The 20,160-nt window shown below is 43.2% G+C and overlaps 1 protein-coding gene across 10 annotated transcripts in view; it reads right to left on the bottom strand.

The window, feature by feature from the left end:
• Positions 1–20,160, bottom strand: part of CHD2 (chromodomain helicase DNA binding protein 2) — a 95,071-nt gene that overhangs the window by 9,515 nt on the left and 65,396 nt on the right. For 6 of the 10 annotated variants that reach the window (XM_074317485.2, XM_019726690.3, XM_074317489.2 and 3 more), the window contains 10 exons: positions 19,906–20,045; positions 15,486–15,624; positions 15,138–15,288; positions 13,890–14,012; positions 12,499–12,627; positions 11,470–11,610; positions 9,683–9,817; positions 6,537–6,715; positions 4,446–4,545; positions 2,223–2,436 (listed from right to left, as the gene is read on the bottom strand). In XM_074317485.2, the coding sequence (XP_074173586.1) occupies positions 2,223–2,436; positions 4,446–4,545; positions 6,537–6,715; positions 9,683–9,817; positions 11,470–11,610; positions 12,499–12,627; positions 13,890–14,012; positions 15,138–15,288; positions 15,486–15,624; positions 19,906–20,045 (1,451 nt within the window). The remainder of the gene's footprint in view (positions 1–2,222; positions 2,437–4,445; positions 4,546–6,536; positions 6,716–9,682; positions 9,818–11,469; positions 11,611–12,498; positions 12,628–13,889; positions 14,013–15,137; positions 15,289–15,485; positions 15,625–19,905; positions 20,046–20,160) is intronic. The other 4 variants (XM_074317487.2, XM_074317486.2, XM_074317484.2 and 1 more) reach the window with 2 other exon arrangements.

Raw genomic sequence — 20,160 nt, forward strand, 5'->3', positions numbered from 1 at the left:
GCCAAGAAGGAAAAAGGCCAGATAAACAAAACGGAACCTGTCTGGAGACATCAGAGAGCAGTCAGAGCAACCAGGACAAGGAGTAAGATTCCAGAAAACAGCAAAGCTCGGAGAGGGAACGGCCGACTTCTGCAGCCACTGGGCAGCTCTGGGATTCTGAGCACGGACAAGAGGCTGAGGACCACTGCTGGACAGACAGACCCCAGCAGAGCCCCGGGTGGTCATGGTAGGCCAGAGGGACTTCAGACGCACGCCTGTCTCCCCACAGGACATTTCCTGATCTGCAGAGAGCAGAGACTTTGCAAAAGCCAAGCTGAAATCCTCTGACAAAGCAGAGCAGTTTGGGGCAGAATCACGGTGCCGAGAAAACCGAGTTTCCCGGGGAAGAGCTGCCCAGGGGAGGGGCGGACAATGCCACAGGCCCTCCGTTGAGCAGAGGCAGACTAGATTAAGATGAGCACCTCCCACTCGTGCCCAGGGGACAAAAAGCTGCATCCTCTCTGGGGGACCAAATGGAAATTCTAGAACTGAAGTTTAGAAAGGAGTACATACTTCATTCAGATTATTAGGGAATATTTGACTCTATAAAATCTTATACTGTGCTTCTATAAATACTATGTAATTTTTAGGCTTCATTCTAGAAGCTTTTTCCCCCTTTCTTATCACTTTTATCTTTAAAAGTAACTCATATTCATTGTGATCAGTGAAGCAGCAGGTGGAGAAATTATTAACTTCCTCCCATCTCCCCTCCAGTCCTACCACCCTAAACTATTTGCTGTCATGCTATATTTTGCTATATTTTGACACCTTTCTCTGTGCTTATACAAGTATATTATTCAAACATATACGATGCAAACCAGTTTGGTGGTTCCTCACAAAGTGAAACACAGACTCACCCTATGACCCAGCAATCCCACCCCTAAGTATACACCTAAAAGGATTGAAACTAGGCGCTCAAATACTTGCACACAAATTTTCACAGCAGTATTAGTCACACCAGCCAAAAAGCAGAAACAACCCAAATATCCATCAACTGATAAATGGATAAACAAATTAGAGTCTGTCCATACAATGGAATGTTATTCAGCCACAAAGAGGAATGAAGGAAGTACTGACACATGTCACAGCATGGAGGAACCTTGAAAATATTATGCTAAGGGAAAGAAGTCAGGCACATATTGTATGATTCCATTCATATGATGTGTCTAGAATACGTAAATCCAGGGGGCAGAGCACAGCTGCTGGGTGCAGGGGCTGACGGCAGGGGGACATGGGAGGAACTGCTTCACAGGTACGGGATTTCCATTTGGGGTAAGAGAAATGTTGTGCAACCAGATAAAAGTGGTGGTTGGACATCGTGAATGCACTAAATGCCACTCAATTGGTCGTTTAAAATGGTTAAGTTATGTGAACTCTCACCTCAATAAATTTAAACACGGATTTTGTTGTTGCTACTTTTTTTCCTCCAATTTTTTTTTTAATCTATAAAGCCAATCCATCCTTTTTAACCGATAATAATCCAGAGTCCAAGTGTCATCTTATTCATCTAACCATTCTCTTATTTACAGACTCAAGTTATTTCCAGCTTTTGGCCACTATAAGGCTGGAATCGCGTCCTCAAACATGTATGTTTTTAGTTCTACAGGACAGACTCCCAGAAACAGATCCTACCATGTATTTAGATATTTCAGATTATTTTCTGGGAAGATTGCAGCAATTCACACTCAGCAATATGTGCGTAGTTCACATTTTAATTTTTGCTGATCTGAACGGATAAAAAGAAATTAGCCAGCTTACTGTTGCTTTAATTTACACTTCCTTAGTAGCAGTGCTGGTCATCTTGTATCAACTGTTTGAATTTCCTCTTCTATATGAATTCCTTATTCCTAACCTTTGCTCATTTTTCTATTTGGTTATCCTTTTATCAATTTACAGGGGCTCTTTCAATATCAACAGTTTTAACCATTTAACTGTCATATATCACGTACACTGTTTCCCTCAGTCTGTCACTTGCCTTTTGTTTGTTTCTGGGGACTATGTCCTTCTGAAAGTTGAAAGAACATCCTTTTGGATCTTTATGTCATGCTTTATCTCACTTGAGAGAAAAAAGAGGACAATAAAGGGATGGCAAAGAATAAAGCACACAGGTCCCATCTTTGGGGGCTGAAGGGGGGAGACTTTTCCTAGGTCACCTCTTGTAACAACTCCACTTCATGACCTACCTGCATTGCTGAAGTGTCTCTTGTTGGGGTGATTATAGTTATCTCTTGGGTGTCCATGCATCTGTGGGCCATGGGAGGCAGGCAGATGAGACTTCTGAGGGTGAAGGCTGTGTGGGGTGTGGGGCTGAGACATCAGGGAATCCCGGCTTGAGCCCGAGGCCTCCGGTCGGAATGGCTTCTTACCACCAATCACATCATCCTTCTTCTTCTGCTCCTGCAGAGGAAGAGGAAACCTGAGACTCTGACGATCCCAGGCCCAATTCCCAAAAACAGTGTGAGGATCGTCACCTCCCACCAGTTCCCTCTTGGTCTCTGACCTACTGCTTACGACCTTCTTTCCAAAACAAAGGTCCCCCGTTCCTCTGAGTCCTACACCATCAGCAGCCCCACAGAGCTCCGTCTGCCGCTCTGACCTACTAGGCCACTGACAGGTACCTGTCCGAGCACGTGTGCGGCCTGGAAGGTGCCATCGCACGGGATTCCCCATGGGCCGTGGAAAACCAGGGCCACCAACTTCCTTAGGGTAACGAGCACGCACCGCCCCTGACTAGTCCCGGGGGAACCAGTTCCTATGTCAGTCATCAAGCCGAGCATCTAAATGGGTAACACGACTTCTTTACCACACAAGCAAAATATTCAGTATAAAAACATCAGCAAAGGAAGGAAGAAAAAATTAGAAACGGAAAGTGACCTAAAAATCTCACCAACAAGGGATTACTGTTCATAATTTGGCCCATGTCTTTCAAAGCCATTTCATGTGTTTTTACAGATACATTTTTTAAACAAAAATATTACTTGGTATTCTTTTTTCACTTAACATATTGTGAAAACCTCATGTGAATACTTAGTTCCACAATCTTATATTTCTGGTCAAATAATACACCAATAGGAAGATATCATGATTTATTTAATCAATTTCTTACAGTTGGGTGTTCAACTAATTTCCACTATTAAACATGTTCAAATCCCTAATTATCTCCTTAAACTCTCAGAAGGAGAATTATGTTTTACTCTTTGATGAAACTTACTGAACTGTCCTCCAGAAAGGCTGTGACATGTACACTCCCACTAGTGGGGTCACTGCTTGTGTCGTTCCACTCACACTAACTCCTGATACCTATAGTAATGAAGGTTTTTACATCACGCGCTCAGCTTCAAAGGCTTATCCTACCTTTTACTCTTTCCCAACTACTCCATTTCCTCCCGGCGCATTTTCTGACTATTCTTTCAACGACTTCTTAGAATGCTGAAAATTACACTAGCAATTCAGCAACAGCGGTGTGTTATTCCTGTGTATCATGGCTCTCTCATACAGCCCATTCTTCCATGTAAATTTAATCATAAGCTACTAGAGGGGAAGCCCCACAGGTCAGCGCAGAGCTGGGCATAGCTTACGTCATGCACCAAGTACCTGTGAGCACCTGCCCGGGGGGATGAGAAGAACGCAGAGACCGAGCCATAAAACCTCTGCCTCCAGGGAGCTGACATGTTAGCAGGGGAGGTGTCCAACGCCACCAGACAGGCCCTAAGTGGCTACTTTAGGTAGGACCCACGTGGCAAGTCAGCAGATCTGCAAATGGACAGGCTGCACAAGAACCACAGTCCCTGCCACGCCCACCCCCCACAGCAAGGGACACCACAGAAGGGGAGGCCATTTCCGGGCACCTTCTCAAGTGTGCTCCTTCCTGTGAGCAGTTAGAACCCCACGTACAAACACTAGAAGGACACCAAGTTCACATGGCCCAGAAAAGAGCAGAAGAAAGTATTTTCTGCCCACAGGAAGGAGTCACATTTATGTGCTCTACTGAGACACATGTCTATGGAAGAAAAAGAGGCCTGGTGCGTAAGTGCTTCCAGAAGAACACAGGCTAACAGCCCCTTGTCAGAATTTCTACAGTGTTTGGTCCCGATGCATTGGCTGTTTTTCCCATCGGGTCTTATTGCTGAGCTGCTAATGGAGCATGCTGAGAAACCGCACAGCTCACACACAGAAGGAACACACTGGACAAGACAGGATGGGCGTGGGGGGCTCCTGCACCCCCGCAGACCTGTACTTCCACCTGCAAAGTAAGACACCCAGGGATCCTTCCAGTACCACCCACCGATGAGTCTAGAAGCACCACCCCAGGGAAAAAAACATTAATAAGGAACTTTTCTATGGAACCGTTTTGTTTGTTTTTTTAGTTCTGTGTGTACAAATTAGAATTAAATTTGTATTTTTACCTCCTCTTCTTGAGATCTTTTCTTATGAGCCATCTTGTATAACTTATGTAATTTTCGAGCATCAAATTCTGTAAACTTGGAGACAAAAATCCATAGGTTCCTAAAATAAGAAAAAAAAACAGTTCTGGTAAATGACAGAATTTTGAAAAGACCTTTAATTCTCTCCTGGTTGATGGCAAGCGATTGAATTTGGCTGTGGAAAACTCTCCAGGTGTAGAAACTGAGTCACAGAAATGTTCTTTCAGGTCTTTGCATCAATAACACAACTTTCGATGCTACGATCAATCGTTTGATAGAGGGGTCTCAAGCCCAGGGCTCTGTCTCAGCAAAAAACACCTCTCATCTCACCGGCTCCCAGGACTCCAGTTCTAAAGTCTTCCTTCACCGCCCACATCTCCTGCACTCTACAGTGCAGTCCACCATCGCCACCACCTCCCAGGTGGGGACCCACATACAGTCCGGAACCTCTGCGTTGCTGCTGCTTCTTTCCTCCCAGTAGTCACCACCAATGCCCGTTGTTTCTTCCTTAAAATTCGGAGGGACTCGTCCCCGCCAATCACAGCGCACTCACCCTACCATAGCATCACTGTCAATAGGGGAAGGACTGATGGAAGGGGCATCACTCTCAGTGAGCTGGAAAAGGCATCGCACGCTTTCTAGAGAGCAGTGTCACCGTGTCAAGCCACCTACAGGACACTGCACTGGCCCCCCAACTCAGTGTGTGGAAAGCCACTGACTTGCCTTCCTCAGGCCTTCTCTTTGTTTTCCATCAGGGCTCCAGTCATCTTAACAAACTGCCTTTAAACCTTAAAAACCAACCAGTCCCGCTTCCAAGCCTTTGCTGACGCCTGGGAACAGCCTGCATTTACGTCCACTCCGCTCTTGTACGCCCAGCTCAGGGGCACCTGCCCGCCTGCCTCTCAGCACACCCTCCTGACTACTCTTCCACACACACTTCCTCCTTCTAGAAACTCCTACTGTATTGCAACTGCGGACGGTTTCTCGGGAGTGGGTAAGGACCTCCTGTGAACCACCTCCACCAAGGTGGGTCACGGCGCCAGTGCACTGAAACCCAGACCTGCCCCTGAGCACAGCAGGAAGCGGAGCTGGGGTCCTACGTACTAGGGTGAGCTGTGTCATCTGCCAACGAGGCGTAAGCCCAGGAAAAGGAAAGCCACATGGCCAGGGACGGGAGGGAGTAGGTAACAGTGCCAAGGGGAAGAGTGACATGTTAAAACATTATGTTTTTCTAAATTTTGTTTTATGGGTGTGAAGTGTGCTATGGAGAACATCGTGACAGAAAGTTTCCTTAGACCATTTTTCACTCTAAAGCCAATTCACTGATATTGGGCATGTTACACAAAGATAATTTACATGAACCATAGAGTCCATGTGGTTCAAATAACCGTGGATCATGGAAAGAGATTAACGCTGTAACTGTCTCAGAGAAATTCATGTTTTCTTAAAATATCAAGTGATTGATATTTATCAAGTGATAAAATATCAACTGAGTGGATGCAAGTCGCAACAGCTGACAAACTGAAGCTCTGGATTAACTGCATTCATCCAAATCACTGCTATTCACTCAATTATTACAGGGCACAGAGAACTCATAGTTGGGATGGTTTTAACCTGTTTCCCTTCTGTGTTAGCAGAGAACTACCCAATCAGTTACTGCATTACATCTGCATATCACCTGGAGATGGGTATAGTGAAACTACATGACTTCTATCCCTTCCAGGTTTAAAGACTGACTTTTTTCTCAGAACAGGTCAGCGTATCCAGAATCACTGTCTCTCTTTTAAAAAATAATGACATCATCCAGTGTACTCAAAAGACTGGTGTCGGTGGAATGGCCTATTTCAGGAAAGTAAAATGGAAGCCTGCAGGTATGCTGCCAAAAGATGGCTTCTGTGGGGGAAACAATTTGGGTGGCCGTGTCACCTTTTATACGTGTCACCTTTTATACGTGTCACCTTTTATACGTGTCACCTTTTATACGACAAAAACAGAACCCCGCCCCACCCCGCCCTCCCACACACACACACACTCTGCCAATCAAGTCGGGCCACTGGAGGCCGAGGCGCTTACCTCCTCCACAGTTTGACGTGCTCCTGGTCTGAGTAAGCTTTAAGGCACTCGGCTATGCGGTCTCCGATTTTCAGCAGGCAGTTCCGGGTGTGCTCCAGCTGTTCTTGCACGTTGAGCCCCTTATCGGGTTTGTCCAGCTGTTTCAGTGCCTTTTTCACGGGCCTCATCCTCTCCTTACACTGGAACAGGCCAAGACAGAAGAGACATAAGACATCTGTGGGAAAGACGTCTCTCCTCCTCAGCTTGCTGTGCCCTGAACCCCTCGGGAACATACCGCCCACCCTCATGCCCTGTCATCGCTCCAGGAGACATGGGTAAAGCCAGTGGGACAAGCATAATGCCACAGCAATGGCCTCGTACAGATTACATGGCCTTTGAAAATGATGCTATGTTTTCTCATCTTCAAGAGGGGCCTGACAATCTACCGAGGCTGTTATGAAGATCAAATGAGAAGCACAATTACAGACCTAGCCTGAAAACCTCTCACTCAAACCAGCTAAAATCGCAAGATCAAATATTTACAAGTCCTTTCAGCTTGTAAGAAACCAAGACAGGGGCTTCCAGATAAAGACTGGGAACTGAACACAAGAATCTTTCTCCCCTCTCCCACTCCTGCTGAAGCACAGGAAAGGGGTTGCCTTAAAAAGACATAAGCCCACAAACACAGAAAAAATGAGAGCGAAAACAACAGCAACAAAAATATTGCTAGCAAAGGAAATGACTTATCAGACCTGAGAACACTAAAGCCAGCAGTGGAGAATGCTGAGATCCACCGGACTTATATCACAAAATTCCCCCAAAGGCTAGCTAAGTGTCTCTGGACATAGGGATGAGAGCTAGTGATTGGTTTTTTAAACACTGCTGAAGAGTAAACAGATACTCAGATTCATAGCTGACACCCAGATCTCCAACACGGCCCAGCAAAAGACGGAAGTTTATTCTCTGGAGAGGATAAAAGAAAGGTCTCTGACCTGGGCTACACAAGCATGGCTGAGAGGCAAGGTCAACGCCCGGAAAACAGGACTATATGCACATCTGCATAGTAGATGAGCCACCACCCTGTCTTCTGCTTCTCTGATTCCAGAATGAAGAAAGCCAGGCCTTCACCCTCCAGTCAGGAGGTTGGGGGATTTTTCTCCATAAAATCTGACCACCCAAGAGGAAGAACCAAAAGATGCTGGCGATTCCCTGGAAGTTTCCCAATGCAGCAGCGCAGCCAGATCACCCAGTAAACACTCTCAGCGTCCATCAAGCCCCACCCACATGCGCAGAGCTTCCAATCAGAGGCTCAGCAGTCCCCCACACTTAAGTATGACAGACAACCAAGACTACCGAGCCATTTAAGGAAGTGTCTGGCATAAACAATAGACTATAAATGAAAGAGACAACTGAGGATTACCAAGCCATCTGGTAATATCTAACGTGAATGATGGAAAATAGAGAGAAATATGTAAACATTCAGAGAACTATGGGGGAAAAAGTGAGGCAGGGGGGCCGTGGTAAAGGATCTTGGAAATAAAACATGACAAGAGAAATGAAAGCCTCAAAAGAAATAATGGGAGATCAAGTTGAGGGGCTCCCCTAGAAAGCAGTCTAAAAAGCAGAAGTGGAAAACGAAAAAAAAAAAAAAAACGGCAACATTAGGGACCTTTCCCAGAGTCTAATATCCAAAAACAAGGAGTTCTGTGAAGATAAAACTAAGAACTTAAGAGGAAATTATCACAAAATAATTTGAGAAAATTTCTCAGGCCTGTAAGACACAGGGTGGTCAGCCACTAAGTACCTGACATAATGAACTTCAGAACAATGAAAATCCTATCAACTTCCATCTCTTTTTGGTAATGCCCGTAGCCATTACACTTACAATGTTTATTTTTCAGTGTTCTACTTCAATCTAAAAAAAGGACATAAAATAAAAAAGATGTAGCACCAACTGGAAGATACTTGTAATGACTGACAGATGAACATCAGGTAAGATAAGACAAATCACCCAAAATAGGCAAAGGGTATAAACAGGCAATTCATTAAAAACACACGTGCCCAATAAATATGAATGGACTGCAGGAGTATTTTGAGGTATGGAAGACCACTTTCTCTGAGAATCAATTAACTGTTCAAGTGAACTGATGTATGGAAATTTGGGGAGAGAAAGGGACCACAAGAGAGGTGGGGAAGGGAAATGTTGGCGCGACAGATGCAATACACACCTGCAGCTCCAGGAAAGCAATCAGGGCCCTGAGAGCACCCGTGCCTGTTTCTAAAGCCTGGTCCTTGCACATCCCCCAATCACCTTCCCTGTCTCACTTGGGGAGACAGACCACATCCTGGGCCGTATCTTAGCTTCAGCCACCACCACAAGGAAGCACGCAGGATATGCCACGTTCACCACTATTCTGGCAACTTGAGCCGAGACCCCAGTCTCGTCTCGGGTCACGCTGCCCCCTGCTCTCACCACTCCAGCCACAGTGGCCTCTGAGACCTCCTCTGTGCACCATATTTGGTTTTGCTACACAACCTTCATGCATGCTGCTAGTCCCTGCCCCCCGTGTTCTTCCCGCCCCTTTTCCTGTTACCTTTCCCTCTTCCTTCAGAAGCCAGTTCAAACATCACTTCTTTAAACACGCCTCCCTGATATCCCGATTGGGTCACGTCCCTTTCACAGGATCTGTGTAGTATCTGGCCTGTCTCCTCCATGGCACTGATGCAGCAGCACAAACACGATTTGTGCAGTTACCTGACTAGCTCCCCTACGCAGACGTAACCTCTACGATGACAGAAACAGTCTGCTACACAACATGGTAACTCCAGGGGCTGCACACAGAAAGTATTCAATACACGTTAGCTCAGGGAACACTTCCGTCTCCCAAACGCCAAAAGGGCCCCTGCCGTCTTTCTGGCTGGGAGCACAAGACATGAAATCCACTCCCTCAGATTCCTTCTCACTAGAAGTAGAGTAAGAACGTCGCTTCCTTCCAGCCTGCTCCAGAGCACAAGATCTTAGGTATCAGAAGCATGTGTGTCCAAAGCAATGTGCTGAGGCTCAGACCAAATGCGGTTGTGTGGCTGGAACTACGGGGGGCAGAGCTGCAGGCAGCCCGCCCCGGGGCTGCAGACGCCGGCTGGCGTCCCTCCGCTTCAGGACTTACTATGCTGAACGTCTCCTGGTCCAGATCATCCTCCTCGTCCTCGCCAATGGGGACAGGTTCACTTCCTGCTGTAATATGGACAGGACCCTGAGATCGCTTTGATTTACTTGAAGATTTGGCATCGCCACCTTTAGGCTTTTAAAAAAGAGTTACAGGGAGTCATTGTCATTTGTGCAGTCCTGCCTTGCTATCTGGACTTATCTACGTCACATCACTACAGAGGGTGAGTAAGAAGGCCTCACTTTACATAAACAGTAAACTAAAATCCTCTGGGACATAAGGAAGCCAAAAACTATGTGATTAAAGCTTCCTCACCCATCATGCCCACAACTGTCTCTAAACGCACCCAATGATAAGTTCAGCTTCTTCACTGTTAGTACTTTGGCTTCTACCCCCTCCATCCAGGAAATGCACAAAGAAATCATCAAGAGCGTCAACTGGCAGAGATCGTGTACAGTGTCATGCAGCACCTTTTATTAAGCGCTTACAAATTAATACACTTTGATCTAGGAATTTGGGCTAACGAAAATACTGTAAATGATTGAAATCTACATGAATCCCCATGGACAAATCTCATTTCTCCAGGAAAGGCTGTAGAAGGATGGAGATATAAATATAGAGAGATTTTTTGTAAAAAAATGACTTCACGTATGAACATTCCAAAACATAAAACACTACACTTTGTTTATGATTGTAGAATGTGTAGCAGAAGTATAAACACACAGATAGGAGCGTTTCAAACCAATTACAGAGCAGTGCTGTGCAGGAGAAAAGGAGTTTCAACAGCATCAGTCACGTGTGCAGGAAACTCAAAATACAGTAGCCAAAATAAGCCACTTGAAGTAAACATCGAAAAATATTAACAAAAGCTGTATCTGGGTAGTGAATACATGGATGTCTGTGGAATCGTTCTTCGTACTTTTATTTTAAAAAATGTTTCACTTTAAGAAAAGTACGTTTCTGTGGAAGCAGAAATGCAGAGTATCTGTCATAGGATGGTTTATCACATTAGGAATTTGAAAGCAATTTCAATAGGAATGACATAAACTGCTTCCAAACAGAATCTTCCTCATCTATCAGAATTGTAACACGTTATTTCTTCACTTGCAAAGTTGTGATGTGGTGCTAAGTGGGGAGAGAGGCTATGCAAGCAATCTGGTCTGGTTTTTATATTTGTTTTTACATAAGACAAAAGTTCCAAAGGTAGTCAGCAAAAAATCTACCCGAGTTATGACTGGATGGTGAAATGGTGGCAGTTATCTTTGTATGTTTTCACCACGATTAAAGCTTAATTGCCACATGATTTCATCACAAGTCAGCAAGCCTACATGTAACACTACACCAGAATTCTCTGGTTTGGAATGAACTCATCAAATTCCGAAAGTGAAGATTATATATAATAACGGGGTTTTTCACCCATTTCTATTCCACAAGCTCAACTTCTGATAGTATTTGGTTTGAAGCCTAAATCTTTCGAATATTCGAATCCATCTGTGGATTGTGCTCTTGTACCATGAACCTGAGAATGTGTTTTAGGTAGTTACCTGTAAATGCAGGTGAGTCTCTCACCTGCCTTCTATCATTCAAACATCCCCCCTGAAATAGGTAAAAGAGTGCAAGAATACCCCGAACTTGCTTGTTCCCTTCTCTCTGCAGGGAGAGGTGCAGGCCTCACCCTGACAGCCCCACCCTTCCTTCTTGGACGCACCCATAAAAAGAGAGGATTACTTCAGGGCCCTCCAGCCCCATTCTGTTTCTGAATTCAGTAAGTAGAATGACACCGATACCTTCTCTTTCTTATCTTTTGACTTCTTCCTTTCCTTGTCCCCATCTTTTTCTTTCCTAGAACTCATTTGTTTCTCCTTGTTCTCCTTGTTCTCTTTCTTCTTCTGTTTCTTTTTCATTGGACTTTTTTCTAAGCCATCATCCTAGAAGACAAACAGGGCTATGAGCTATGGCCACAAACTTCATATTTATTCATTAACTTTCTGGAGAAAGAAGCACTGCCCCAGTGGTTCATCACTTCGTCTACACCTAGAAGCTTGTTTTCAAGCATGTAGCCTTAAAGCACTTACACAAGTCTAACCTCTCTGGCAATAACCAGTTAAGCTTGTAGAGGCAGATGTTCTTCACTTATATCTTCTCTAATTCTCATAACAACCCTTCAACACAGGCATTATTGCTCCCATTTCACAGACTGGAAAAACTGAGGACCAAAGAGATTATGTATCTGTCAGCTAACTGGTGAGGTTGCTAGCATATGACTATGAATTCAGGTACACATGACCCGAGTCCATGCTAGTTCCTATACCCACTGCTAATTTTCTTGGAACTAATCTCAAAGCACAGTTACACTCGAACAGTAACAAAACAAAATCCATTAAGCTGACACTCACTGAAACAACACACTGAAGGGTACCAGTTTACTTTCCCCTTTGCTTACACCAGAGGTTGCAAACTGGCATTCCTTGGGCCAAAGCTGATCCACAGGTGAAGTTTTATTTGGCTCAACAACAAACATGAGCTCCCTGTTTAACCCCAGTCCCCACTACTTCCTATCGCTCCCCACGAGGAGGCTGAGTGTCAACTGCCATCTATCCTTCAACTCGCAGTTCCCTTCATTTCCTTGTGAATTTGCAATTGCCGACTTAAAGGAACAACTACATTTTCTCTCACAGGCTAAGCAAAGACATGCGCATTCTATTTCATTTGATCTACTCTGCAGGTAAACCAAACACATTCTGAACGGTTTCATACAAATCGACACAATTAATATAGCTGAAAACATAACCCTCAACTGAAATCGAGCCTCCTACCTTCACTTCTCCCTCCTCTGACGGATTGTCCGAGTGTCTGGGAGATGAGAAGTCAATCCCATGCTCATCTTTCAGCCTGGGCGCTTTGTTTTCCTTCTTTACTCGAGGCTTCCGCTTTTTTAATTTGGCCTCGAATGGGAGAGAAAATGATGACAACACTACACATCAAGTCCCTCAAAAGCAAGGCCTAACAGCACAGTGATCTGAAACAGTAGCAGCCACGTAATTCAAACAAGAAAATTCAGAGGAAAGGCAAAGAAGTGCAACCAATTCTACAGGGCGGGTAGGGGGTGAGGACACGTGACTGCAGGCCTCAGACATAACCTACACCACATAAAAACATCCATATGCTTGAAACGAGTGATTCCAGTGTTTGGAATTCATTCGAAAGATGTAACTCAAAAGAAGGAAAAACATCTTATGTACGAAGATATAAATAAAGATAATATATAAAAGACGACAATAGAAACAGTAAAACAAAACCAAAAAAATAACCAAGAAGCATACTATATCTAAAAATAAGGAAAAGGTGTCGACCTATCAATCAGATACGACAGTAATCTAACGCCAAGGATAAACCTGGTCTCGTCTGTCTCTCCAGAGCCTAATTTACAGTCTATACTTAACATATTATCTGGAGAATGACACAACTTACGATCCTATTCTGTGCACGAGGACGAGGTATGGGGTTAGTGAGATTTTTGTTTCTAAAATTTCTTTGGTTTGTAATACAGGGAAATTCATACAAATGGCATAGTGCCAAGAGCACTTAAGGAAACACACACAGACTGCTGGCACCACATGGAACTTATCGTATCTGCTAACTGTGATTCCCAGCTTTCCAGGTATGAAGTGAAATGAAAAGTTGGGGAAATTAAAGGAGGTAAAGCTCAGGTGAGTTCATTAGCAACCAGGTTGGTATTTTTCACCGAGGAAGTAAGGCAGTCATGACTGAAGCCCCACTTCTGAATTAGCTGTGGATTCCAATTCCTGTTTGTTCCCTGGACCCCTGATTACAAGTAGCCCAGAGTCAGCTGTAGCAACAGGCAAACCTGGTGGCAGTCATACTGTTACCAGAACTATGAGTATCTTCCAAAACGTAGGAAGCAGCATAAAGAAACAGCAACAATATGTCTGGACCAGTGGCACTGGGAGAGATGTGACTATTTTGAGGCAATATTTGAAGAGAACGGGTTTGTAAGAAAGTTGCCCACATGTTTAGGTCAGTAGTTAAATGAATGTTTCTATTGTTACCAACCAGCCATCACCACCTGACTACGAGAAGGTACTATTCTGAGCAACGCCCCGAGAAGGCATCTCTTCTCTTTCCTAAGTGTGCAGGCTCGGAGTCTCAGACCCATGAAGGATGCCCAGCTGCCAGCCCCACTCACCTCTTCCCCGCCCGACACGGCCCCCTTCTTCTCCAGACTCTTCCTGAGCAGCTTCAGCAAGTAGTCTGCTCGGGTCTGCAGCTGCTTCCCCTGAGGCTTTTTATCTGTCTCCACAGGCAGAATCTTCAACAGGAAAGGAAGAGAAGCACCCGCCACCACCCACGTCCCGGTTAGTGGATCAGGATAAACAGAGACGACAAAGAACTGAGCAGTCCTTTCCCTCCCCAGCCACCCAAAATATAGACACAGCCTCAGATCCTATCTCATGTCCATGGCTCCCAGTCACTGAAAATCCCTCATGAGCCGTTCTCGTTTTACAAAATGGGATGGAGAAGTCCAGCTCTCCCACTGGCTCCTACCTGTGCTGTTAACAGGGTAGAACAACTCAGGTAGGAGGGGCTTGTTGGCTTCATCTGCTAGACCATCCCAGCCGTCGTGGATTTCCTCCTTCCAGGAGCAGGGAATCCCTGGAGCTAGGTTAAAGCTTCGTTTTAGATTGAAAATGCTTCTTAGAGCATTGCTGGAGAGCACTGAGCCATGTCAGGACAGCGTCCATCCTGCCGCCACAGATGGGCCTCTCAGGCCACACTGGATTCGGCCTCAGTGCTTACTGCAGGGTGCTGTCACCCTCTCACAACACTGCACATGGCATGAGCATTGTTTGACGTGCCAGGAAAAGCCTTGCCAGGAGCACAGCCACTAAAACTGGAGCCAGTCAGCTTTCCCTGCTTACACTTCTGAGCACGGCCTTACTACCTGGTAGCCCGATTTGCCACACGGAGAGGGTGGGAGGCTACATTTGGTGGGAGAAGTACAGCCAAGGTTTAATTCCATTACAAAAAACACCAAGGTGTGGCTCATTGCTTCTCTGTATGCAGAGCTGAAATACGGTTGCTTCAAATAGTTTTAAACAAAGGGCCAACAACTCAGGCCAAGAAATGCTTTTATTATTAAGAATTGTACCCTGGTATTTGTTGCAATGAAACTGACCTCTAGCAAAAATCAGAACTTCAAGATTTCTCCTACAATTTCCCCGAAATTTTACCTGGCTATTCTTTTCATCTATGAAACAGTGCCACAGTCCCCTAAAGATGCTGTAACATTTCCAAGGATATGAAATCCCAGGAATTTACTATTGTACTAATTTCCAATTTGATGCCCACCCCACCCGTAAAATAGTTAAAAATAAGCAATCAATATAAAAAGATGAACAAATTTAGGAGTGTCCAGCATCACAGAGTTACTTACTTTGTCAGTTAACTTAAGCTCTGGATCCGTTTTAATTAACTCCCAGTTCCCATAACCGTGTTCATAAATTCCCAGCAGGAGGCGAGAATCATCCTCCACTCCCCACTCTACGTCGAAATGTGCAGCTTTGACACGACACGTCAGGCAGTACCTGAAAGGATGTCAAACACAGGAAGACATTGGAGGAGGGGCCTTTCTGACATGGAAAGGAACACAAATGACCATGGACAAAGTATGACGGTGTGTGGCAGCAAAGACAATGAAAACACCACGGAACTACACGGAACTAACTGCCAGTCTATTTTCCTGTGGCACAACCACCCAGGTACCGGCACATGGCGCACTCACTTTTTTTTTTCTTCAGGGTCCACAGGAATAGATTTATGCAGCATCTCAAACTCTTCTTCATGCTGTATAATGGATTTCACATTAACCTGAACCCCAGATATCTTGATTGTTGGGCCTCTCTTTTTCCCTGGGCCTTTCCCTAAAAAAAATACCAATTTCACATTAGTTAAAGAAGGATTTGTGAAGTTCCACAGATAACAGATATCAGCAAACCCTGGATGCTTACTCCCTTCAAAATACATCCTTATTTTAATTCAAAGACATAACCTATAAGGCCAAAAAATTTTCTCAATTATTGTTTGTAAAATAACCTCTTAATAATTGGTGTTTTTTTTAATTTAGAGATTTTTAATCAGTTAGTGTTTTAAATTCTATTATTTCCTGTTTGTTTTAATAAAATTAACAAAAGAAGATGCTAAAGGCATAGTATTAGTGAAGTTTTTTCTTGTGTTTTTTTAACTATCCCATTAGCAGTTTTTAAAAGAAAGCGTTTTAAAGATGATCTTCTCTATTAAATAAGTATGAGGTCAAGTTCATACCTAACACATTTGAAATGATGAACAAAAGATGTCATGGAAAGGTTATCCTAGCCCTAGTTTCAAATTAAAATCCCAGAAGTAAAAATGAAACCCAGCCAACTCTAGTCAGAGTCCAAGCTGAAATCCGTGAGAGAATAAACTTGTCTGTAAGAGGATTCGGCTCAGAGTCTGAGAAAAGATTTCACGTTTTTTAAACATGCAAGTCGATGAAATGGCATTCATATTACACACAATTATTTAGGGATTTTTATGTAATCCACCAGAATTTCACTTGTAAATGCTATTCCAACAACACTGAAGACAGCTGGAATAGAATGTGGTAAAGTGGGAAAGGCCCTGCTCTGAAAATCAGAAATCTGGGATTTATTCCCAAATCTGCCAAAACTACACCCTCTTCTCCCTTCTCCTCTCTCCTGCTAGTTGTTAATCTCTCTGGGTCTCAGTTTCCTGGACTGCAATAGAAAAATGGGCAAAGAATAAAGACGCAACTTGCAGAAAAGAAAATCCAAGTGTTTCCTAAACATACAAAAAATACTCAACCTCACTCATGAGAAATGAAAATTAAATATATGCACGTGCCATTTTTAACCTCTCAGGCTGGAAAAAATAAAAAACTTGAAAATATTATGCTGATAAAATTAAAGAGAAAACAGACACTTTCTGTTTTCTGGTGAGACAGGATAGTGCAAAATGGCATACATACAGAATTATTTACCACAGCGCTGGAAAGCAAAAGATTGGAAAGCTAAATGCTCATTAACAGCACACTAATATTGTGTATCGGTAACATATTATGAAGTTCTTAAAACAAAAAGAAAATCAGGCAGTGGAGAAAAGATGAACTATTTTTAATGAATGATGTTAAGACATATAATAGCCATATAGAAAAAAGAAAACTGGATACATCAGGAAAACCTCTAAGTAGATCAGAGATATAAAAGTAAATGAAATCACATTGGGGGGTGGGGGGTGGGCGCGGGGAGAATCACAGTGAATTACTTTATGTCCTGGGAGTAAAGAAAATGTTTTTAACTGACTCAAAATCTAAATACGATAGGGTAAATTGATAAATTTGACTATAGGACAAATATTTTTAACTTTTCTGCATAAAATACCACATAAGCAAAGTAAGAAGGCAAATCACAAACTAGAGAAAACTGGCAACTCAAAAAAGAGATCCTCAAAATTAAAACCAACAGCTCAATAGAAAACAGGCATTATATATGGACAGTTCACAAATGGCCCTTAGAAGAGATGCACAACCTTGCCCATTCAGAGAAAGATGAGATACCATTTCTCACCTACCAGGTTGCAAAAACCCAAGTGTTTGACAGTACATTTCGTTTGTGAGGCTTGTAAAACAGTACCATTATGCACTGCTGGTGGCAGTGTAAATGTCAAACTTATGGAGGAGAATTTGGCAATAGCTATCCCACTTCTAGAAATCGTTCCCAAAGATTCGCTGGCAGAGATATGATATAGCACATTCATTAGTCTACTTATTCATTGTGGCTTTATTTAGAATGGCAAAAGCCTGAAAACAACCCAAATGTTCACTACCAGGGACAATAAAGTATGAATTCACATCTATTTATACGGTGGAATATTGTGCAATTGTAAAAGGAAGAAGGGATGATTTCTACATAACAATATGGAGTGCTCTCCATGTGTGAAAATAAGTAGGTACAGAACAGTACACGTTATCTTCTGTATAACACACATACACACACACACACACACACACACACACTTAAATTTTTAAATAGAAACAATGGGAAAAGATAAACCCAATATAGAAATGGTTACCTAGAGGGGAGGAATAAAACAGGACTGGGGAACTGAGATGAAAGCAAAATTTCCCAATGGCCCTTCTTTTATAGTTTTGACTTTGGAGCAGGCCAATGTTTTATATAATTAAAAACAAACAAACAAAAAAAACCCCAAAGTTAAATCAAAATGAGAAAAGTAATCCCTAAAAATTGAAAATAAATGAAAGAGGCTAAACTGTATATTAAGTTGGTGGCATAACCACACAGAAAAAAAAAAAAACTTCAAATAATTTTGAAACACAGTATTTTGACTGCACATTGCTAGTGGGCTATCTTCTAAGCACAAAGAGCACTGCAAAGAAATCAAAATTTGCATTGAGAAGTCTTACTGGTAACAGTAGATTGGCACTGGTATTTAGAAACAAGGATAATGTAGGATAAGACAAAAGCATAATTATGTTAACATTTTTAGGAACAAAAATTTCCAACTTAAGAAAAAGAGATAGCAATAATCTTACGCCTGAGTTGGAACTGTCAGTCTGGACTCAGAATATGCTAAATACCAGTCTACAGGAAATACAGGTATAGGGAGACAAGCTAAATAAGCAATGCCAGGAGGAAACGATCAGCCAGATCCTGACTGTGAATCTACACAGAAAAAGAGAGGTACAGGAGGGAGCAGATTTTTATAAGGAAATCTCTGCAAAGTACGCTGTGAGATGGACAGAGCAAGGCAGAACAAACAGTGTGCTCACTGCACTAACTGTTTGTTAAAAGGGGAAAGAAAAAACATTACTACTCATTTGTGGTACATAAATATTTTTAAATTTCTAGAAAGAGACAAGAAATAGGGAATGAGCCAAGTGGATATAATACTTACATAAAACAATCACAATGAAAAAAGAAAAACACTGTGTAAATTTAAGGTTTTACTTCTGGATGTATTCCGGGTGCTATAAAAGCACACACTTGGATCATTGTCCAAAACATTCAAGTTATTTATTTTTTTTATAAAAAAAAAAAGAAAATATATCTAAAAAAAAATTTCCCCCCATATTTAAGATATTTTTAAATTCTATTACTTCAGTAACATCCTTCAAAAGACAATCCCAAAGCACAAATCCTTTTTTACCTAATGGTAACAGCTAACCCTGCAAGTCAGGCAGTCTGCTAAGCACGTTACATGTATGGAATTATTCACGTAATCATCCAAACCTTGGAGGTCCGCACTATTACTCCATTTTCCAAATGAGACCATGGAGAGGCTACCTTCTCTCAGGTCTTACAGCTAAGAAATGAAAGAACTGAGATTGCAGGTAAAACTGGCAGCCTCCAGGGCCAGAACACTTAACCACTGCTGGCCCAGTCTCCTGTGAGCTGCTTCTAGTGGAGTGAAGGGCGACAAAAGAATGGGGGAAATGGCACAGAAAGCCCACAGCGCAGTGAGCCAGAATGACAGTACCCTCCTGGTCTTTGACATTCAGCTACGAGGGTGTCCTATAACCATAAGGATGTCAAGCTCTCTCCTCACTAGCCTCCCACACCTGCTTTTAGAGGACAGGCAGAAGCATTTTCTGGTGTGTAACAGAAAATACTATAGATCAAATCCAATTATAACATATTCTAGTGCCATGGAAATCTCACTGTAATGGAAATGTTTACAATTATTTCATTCCAATTAATTCTCTAAACTCTCTTAAGTTCGTCACAACACAACAATATGGACAGTAAATCCAAGATAATTACTGGTGCTTGTGGTCTATCCTGTCCTCATGTACAGCCAGATGCGTCCGCTTAGCTTTGCCCATTCAGGTCTTTACATCATTCAAACCAATTTAAACTTTCTATAGCAACATTTTAAAAAAAGGGGTGGGGGGCGCATTCATCTTGTTCATCACTCTGCACTTTCTGCAAATTCACTTCATTTGCAAGTCAATCTTTGGGATCTTACAATCCTGAGCTCACATACAGGCAGGTCAGAAGCCCCACCTGAGAGGAGCAGGGCAGCGTGGGCTACAGTCTGCTCTTCTAAGAAAAGCCCTTTCGCAGCAGAAACTCCAGTCCCCAAGTGCCGTGTTTGGGAGAATCCCTGAGGTCGCCTTGGTGACTTACCCTCGCTGGCATTTTCTTTGAGCTGTTCTTCATACTCCTGCATGGCTGACACACAGCTGTTGTGAATCAGCTCCCCCAGGCGCTTCAGATCTGCGACAGACTTATCAACCAGCTCAGCATCGCGTGCTATGCACTCCAGCCTGAGGACAGACAAGGACGGGGACACTTCAAGGCCCTGTCCCCACTTTCCTAATGTCACGTGCAATACCACTTGGTCTCTGATAAATTTGCTCCTATAAAGGAATGTGGGGACAC

Source organism: Rhinolophus sinicus, chromosome 13, assembly GCF_057876585.1.
Source record: "Rhinolophus sinicus isolate RSI-liver-muscle chromosome 13, RSI-T2T, whole genome shotgun sequence".
Classification (NCBI taxonomy): Eukaryota; Metazoa; Chordata; class Mammalia; order Chiroptera; family Rhinolophidae; genus Rhinolophus; species Rhinolophus sinicus.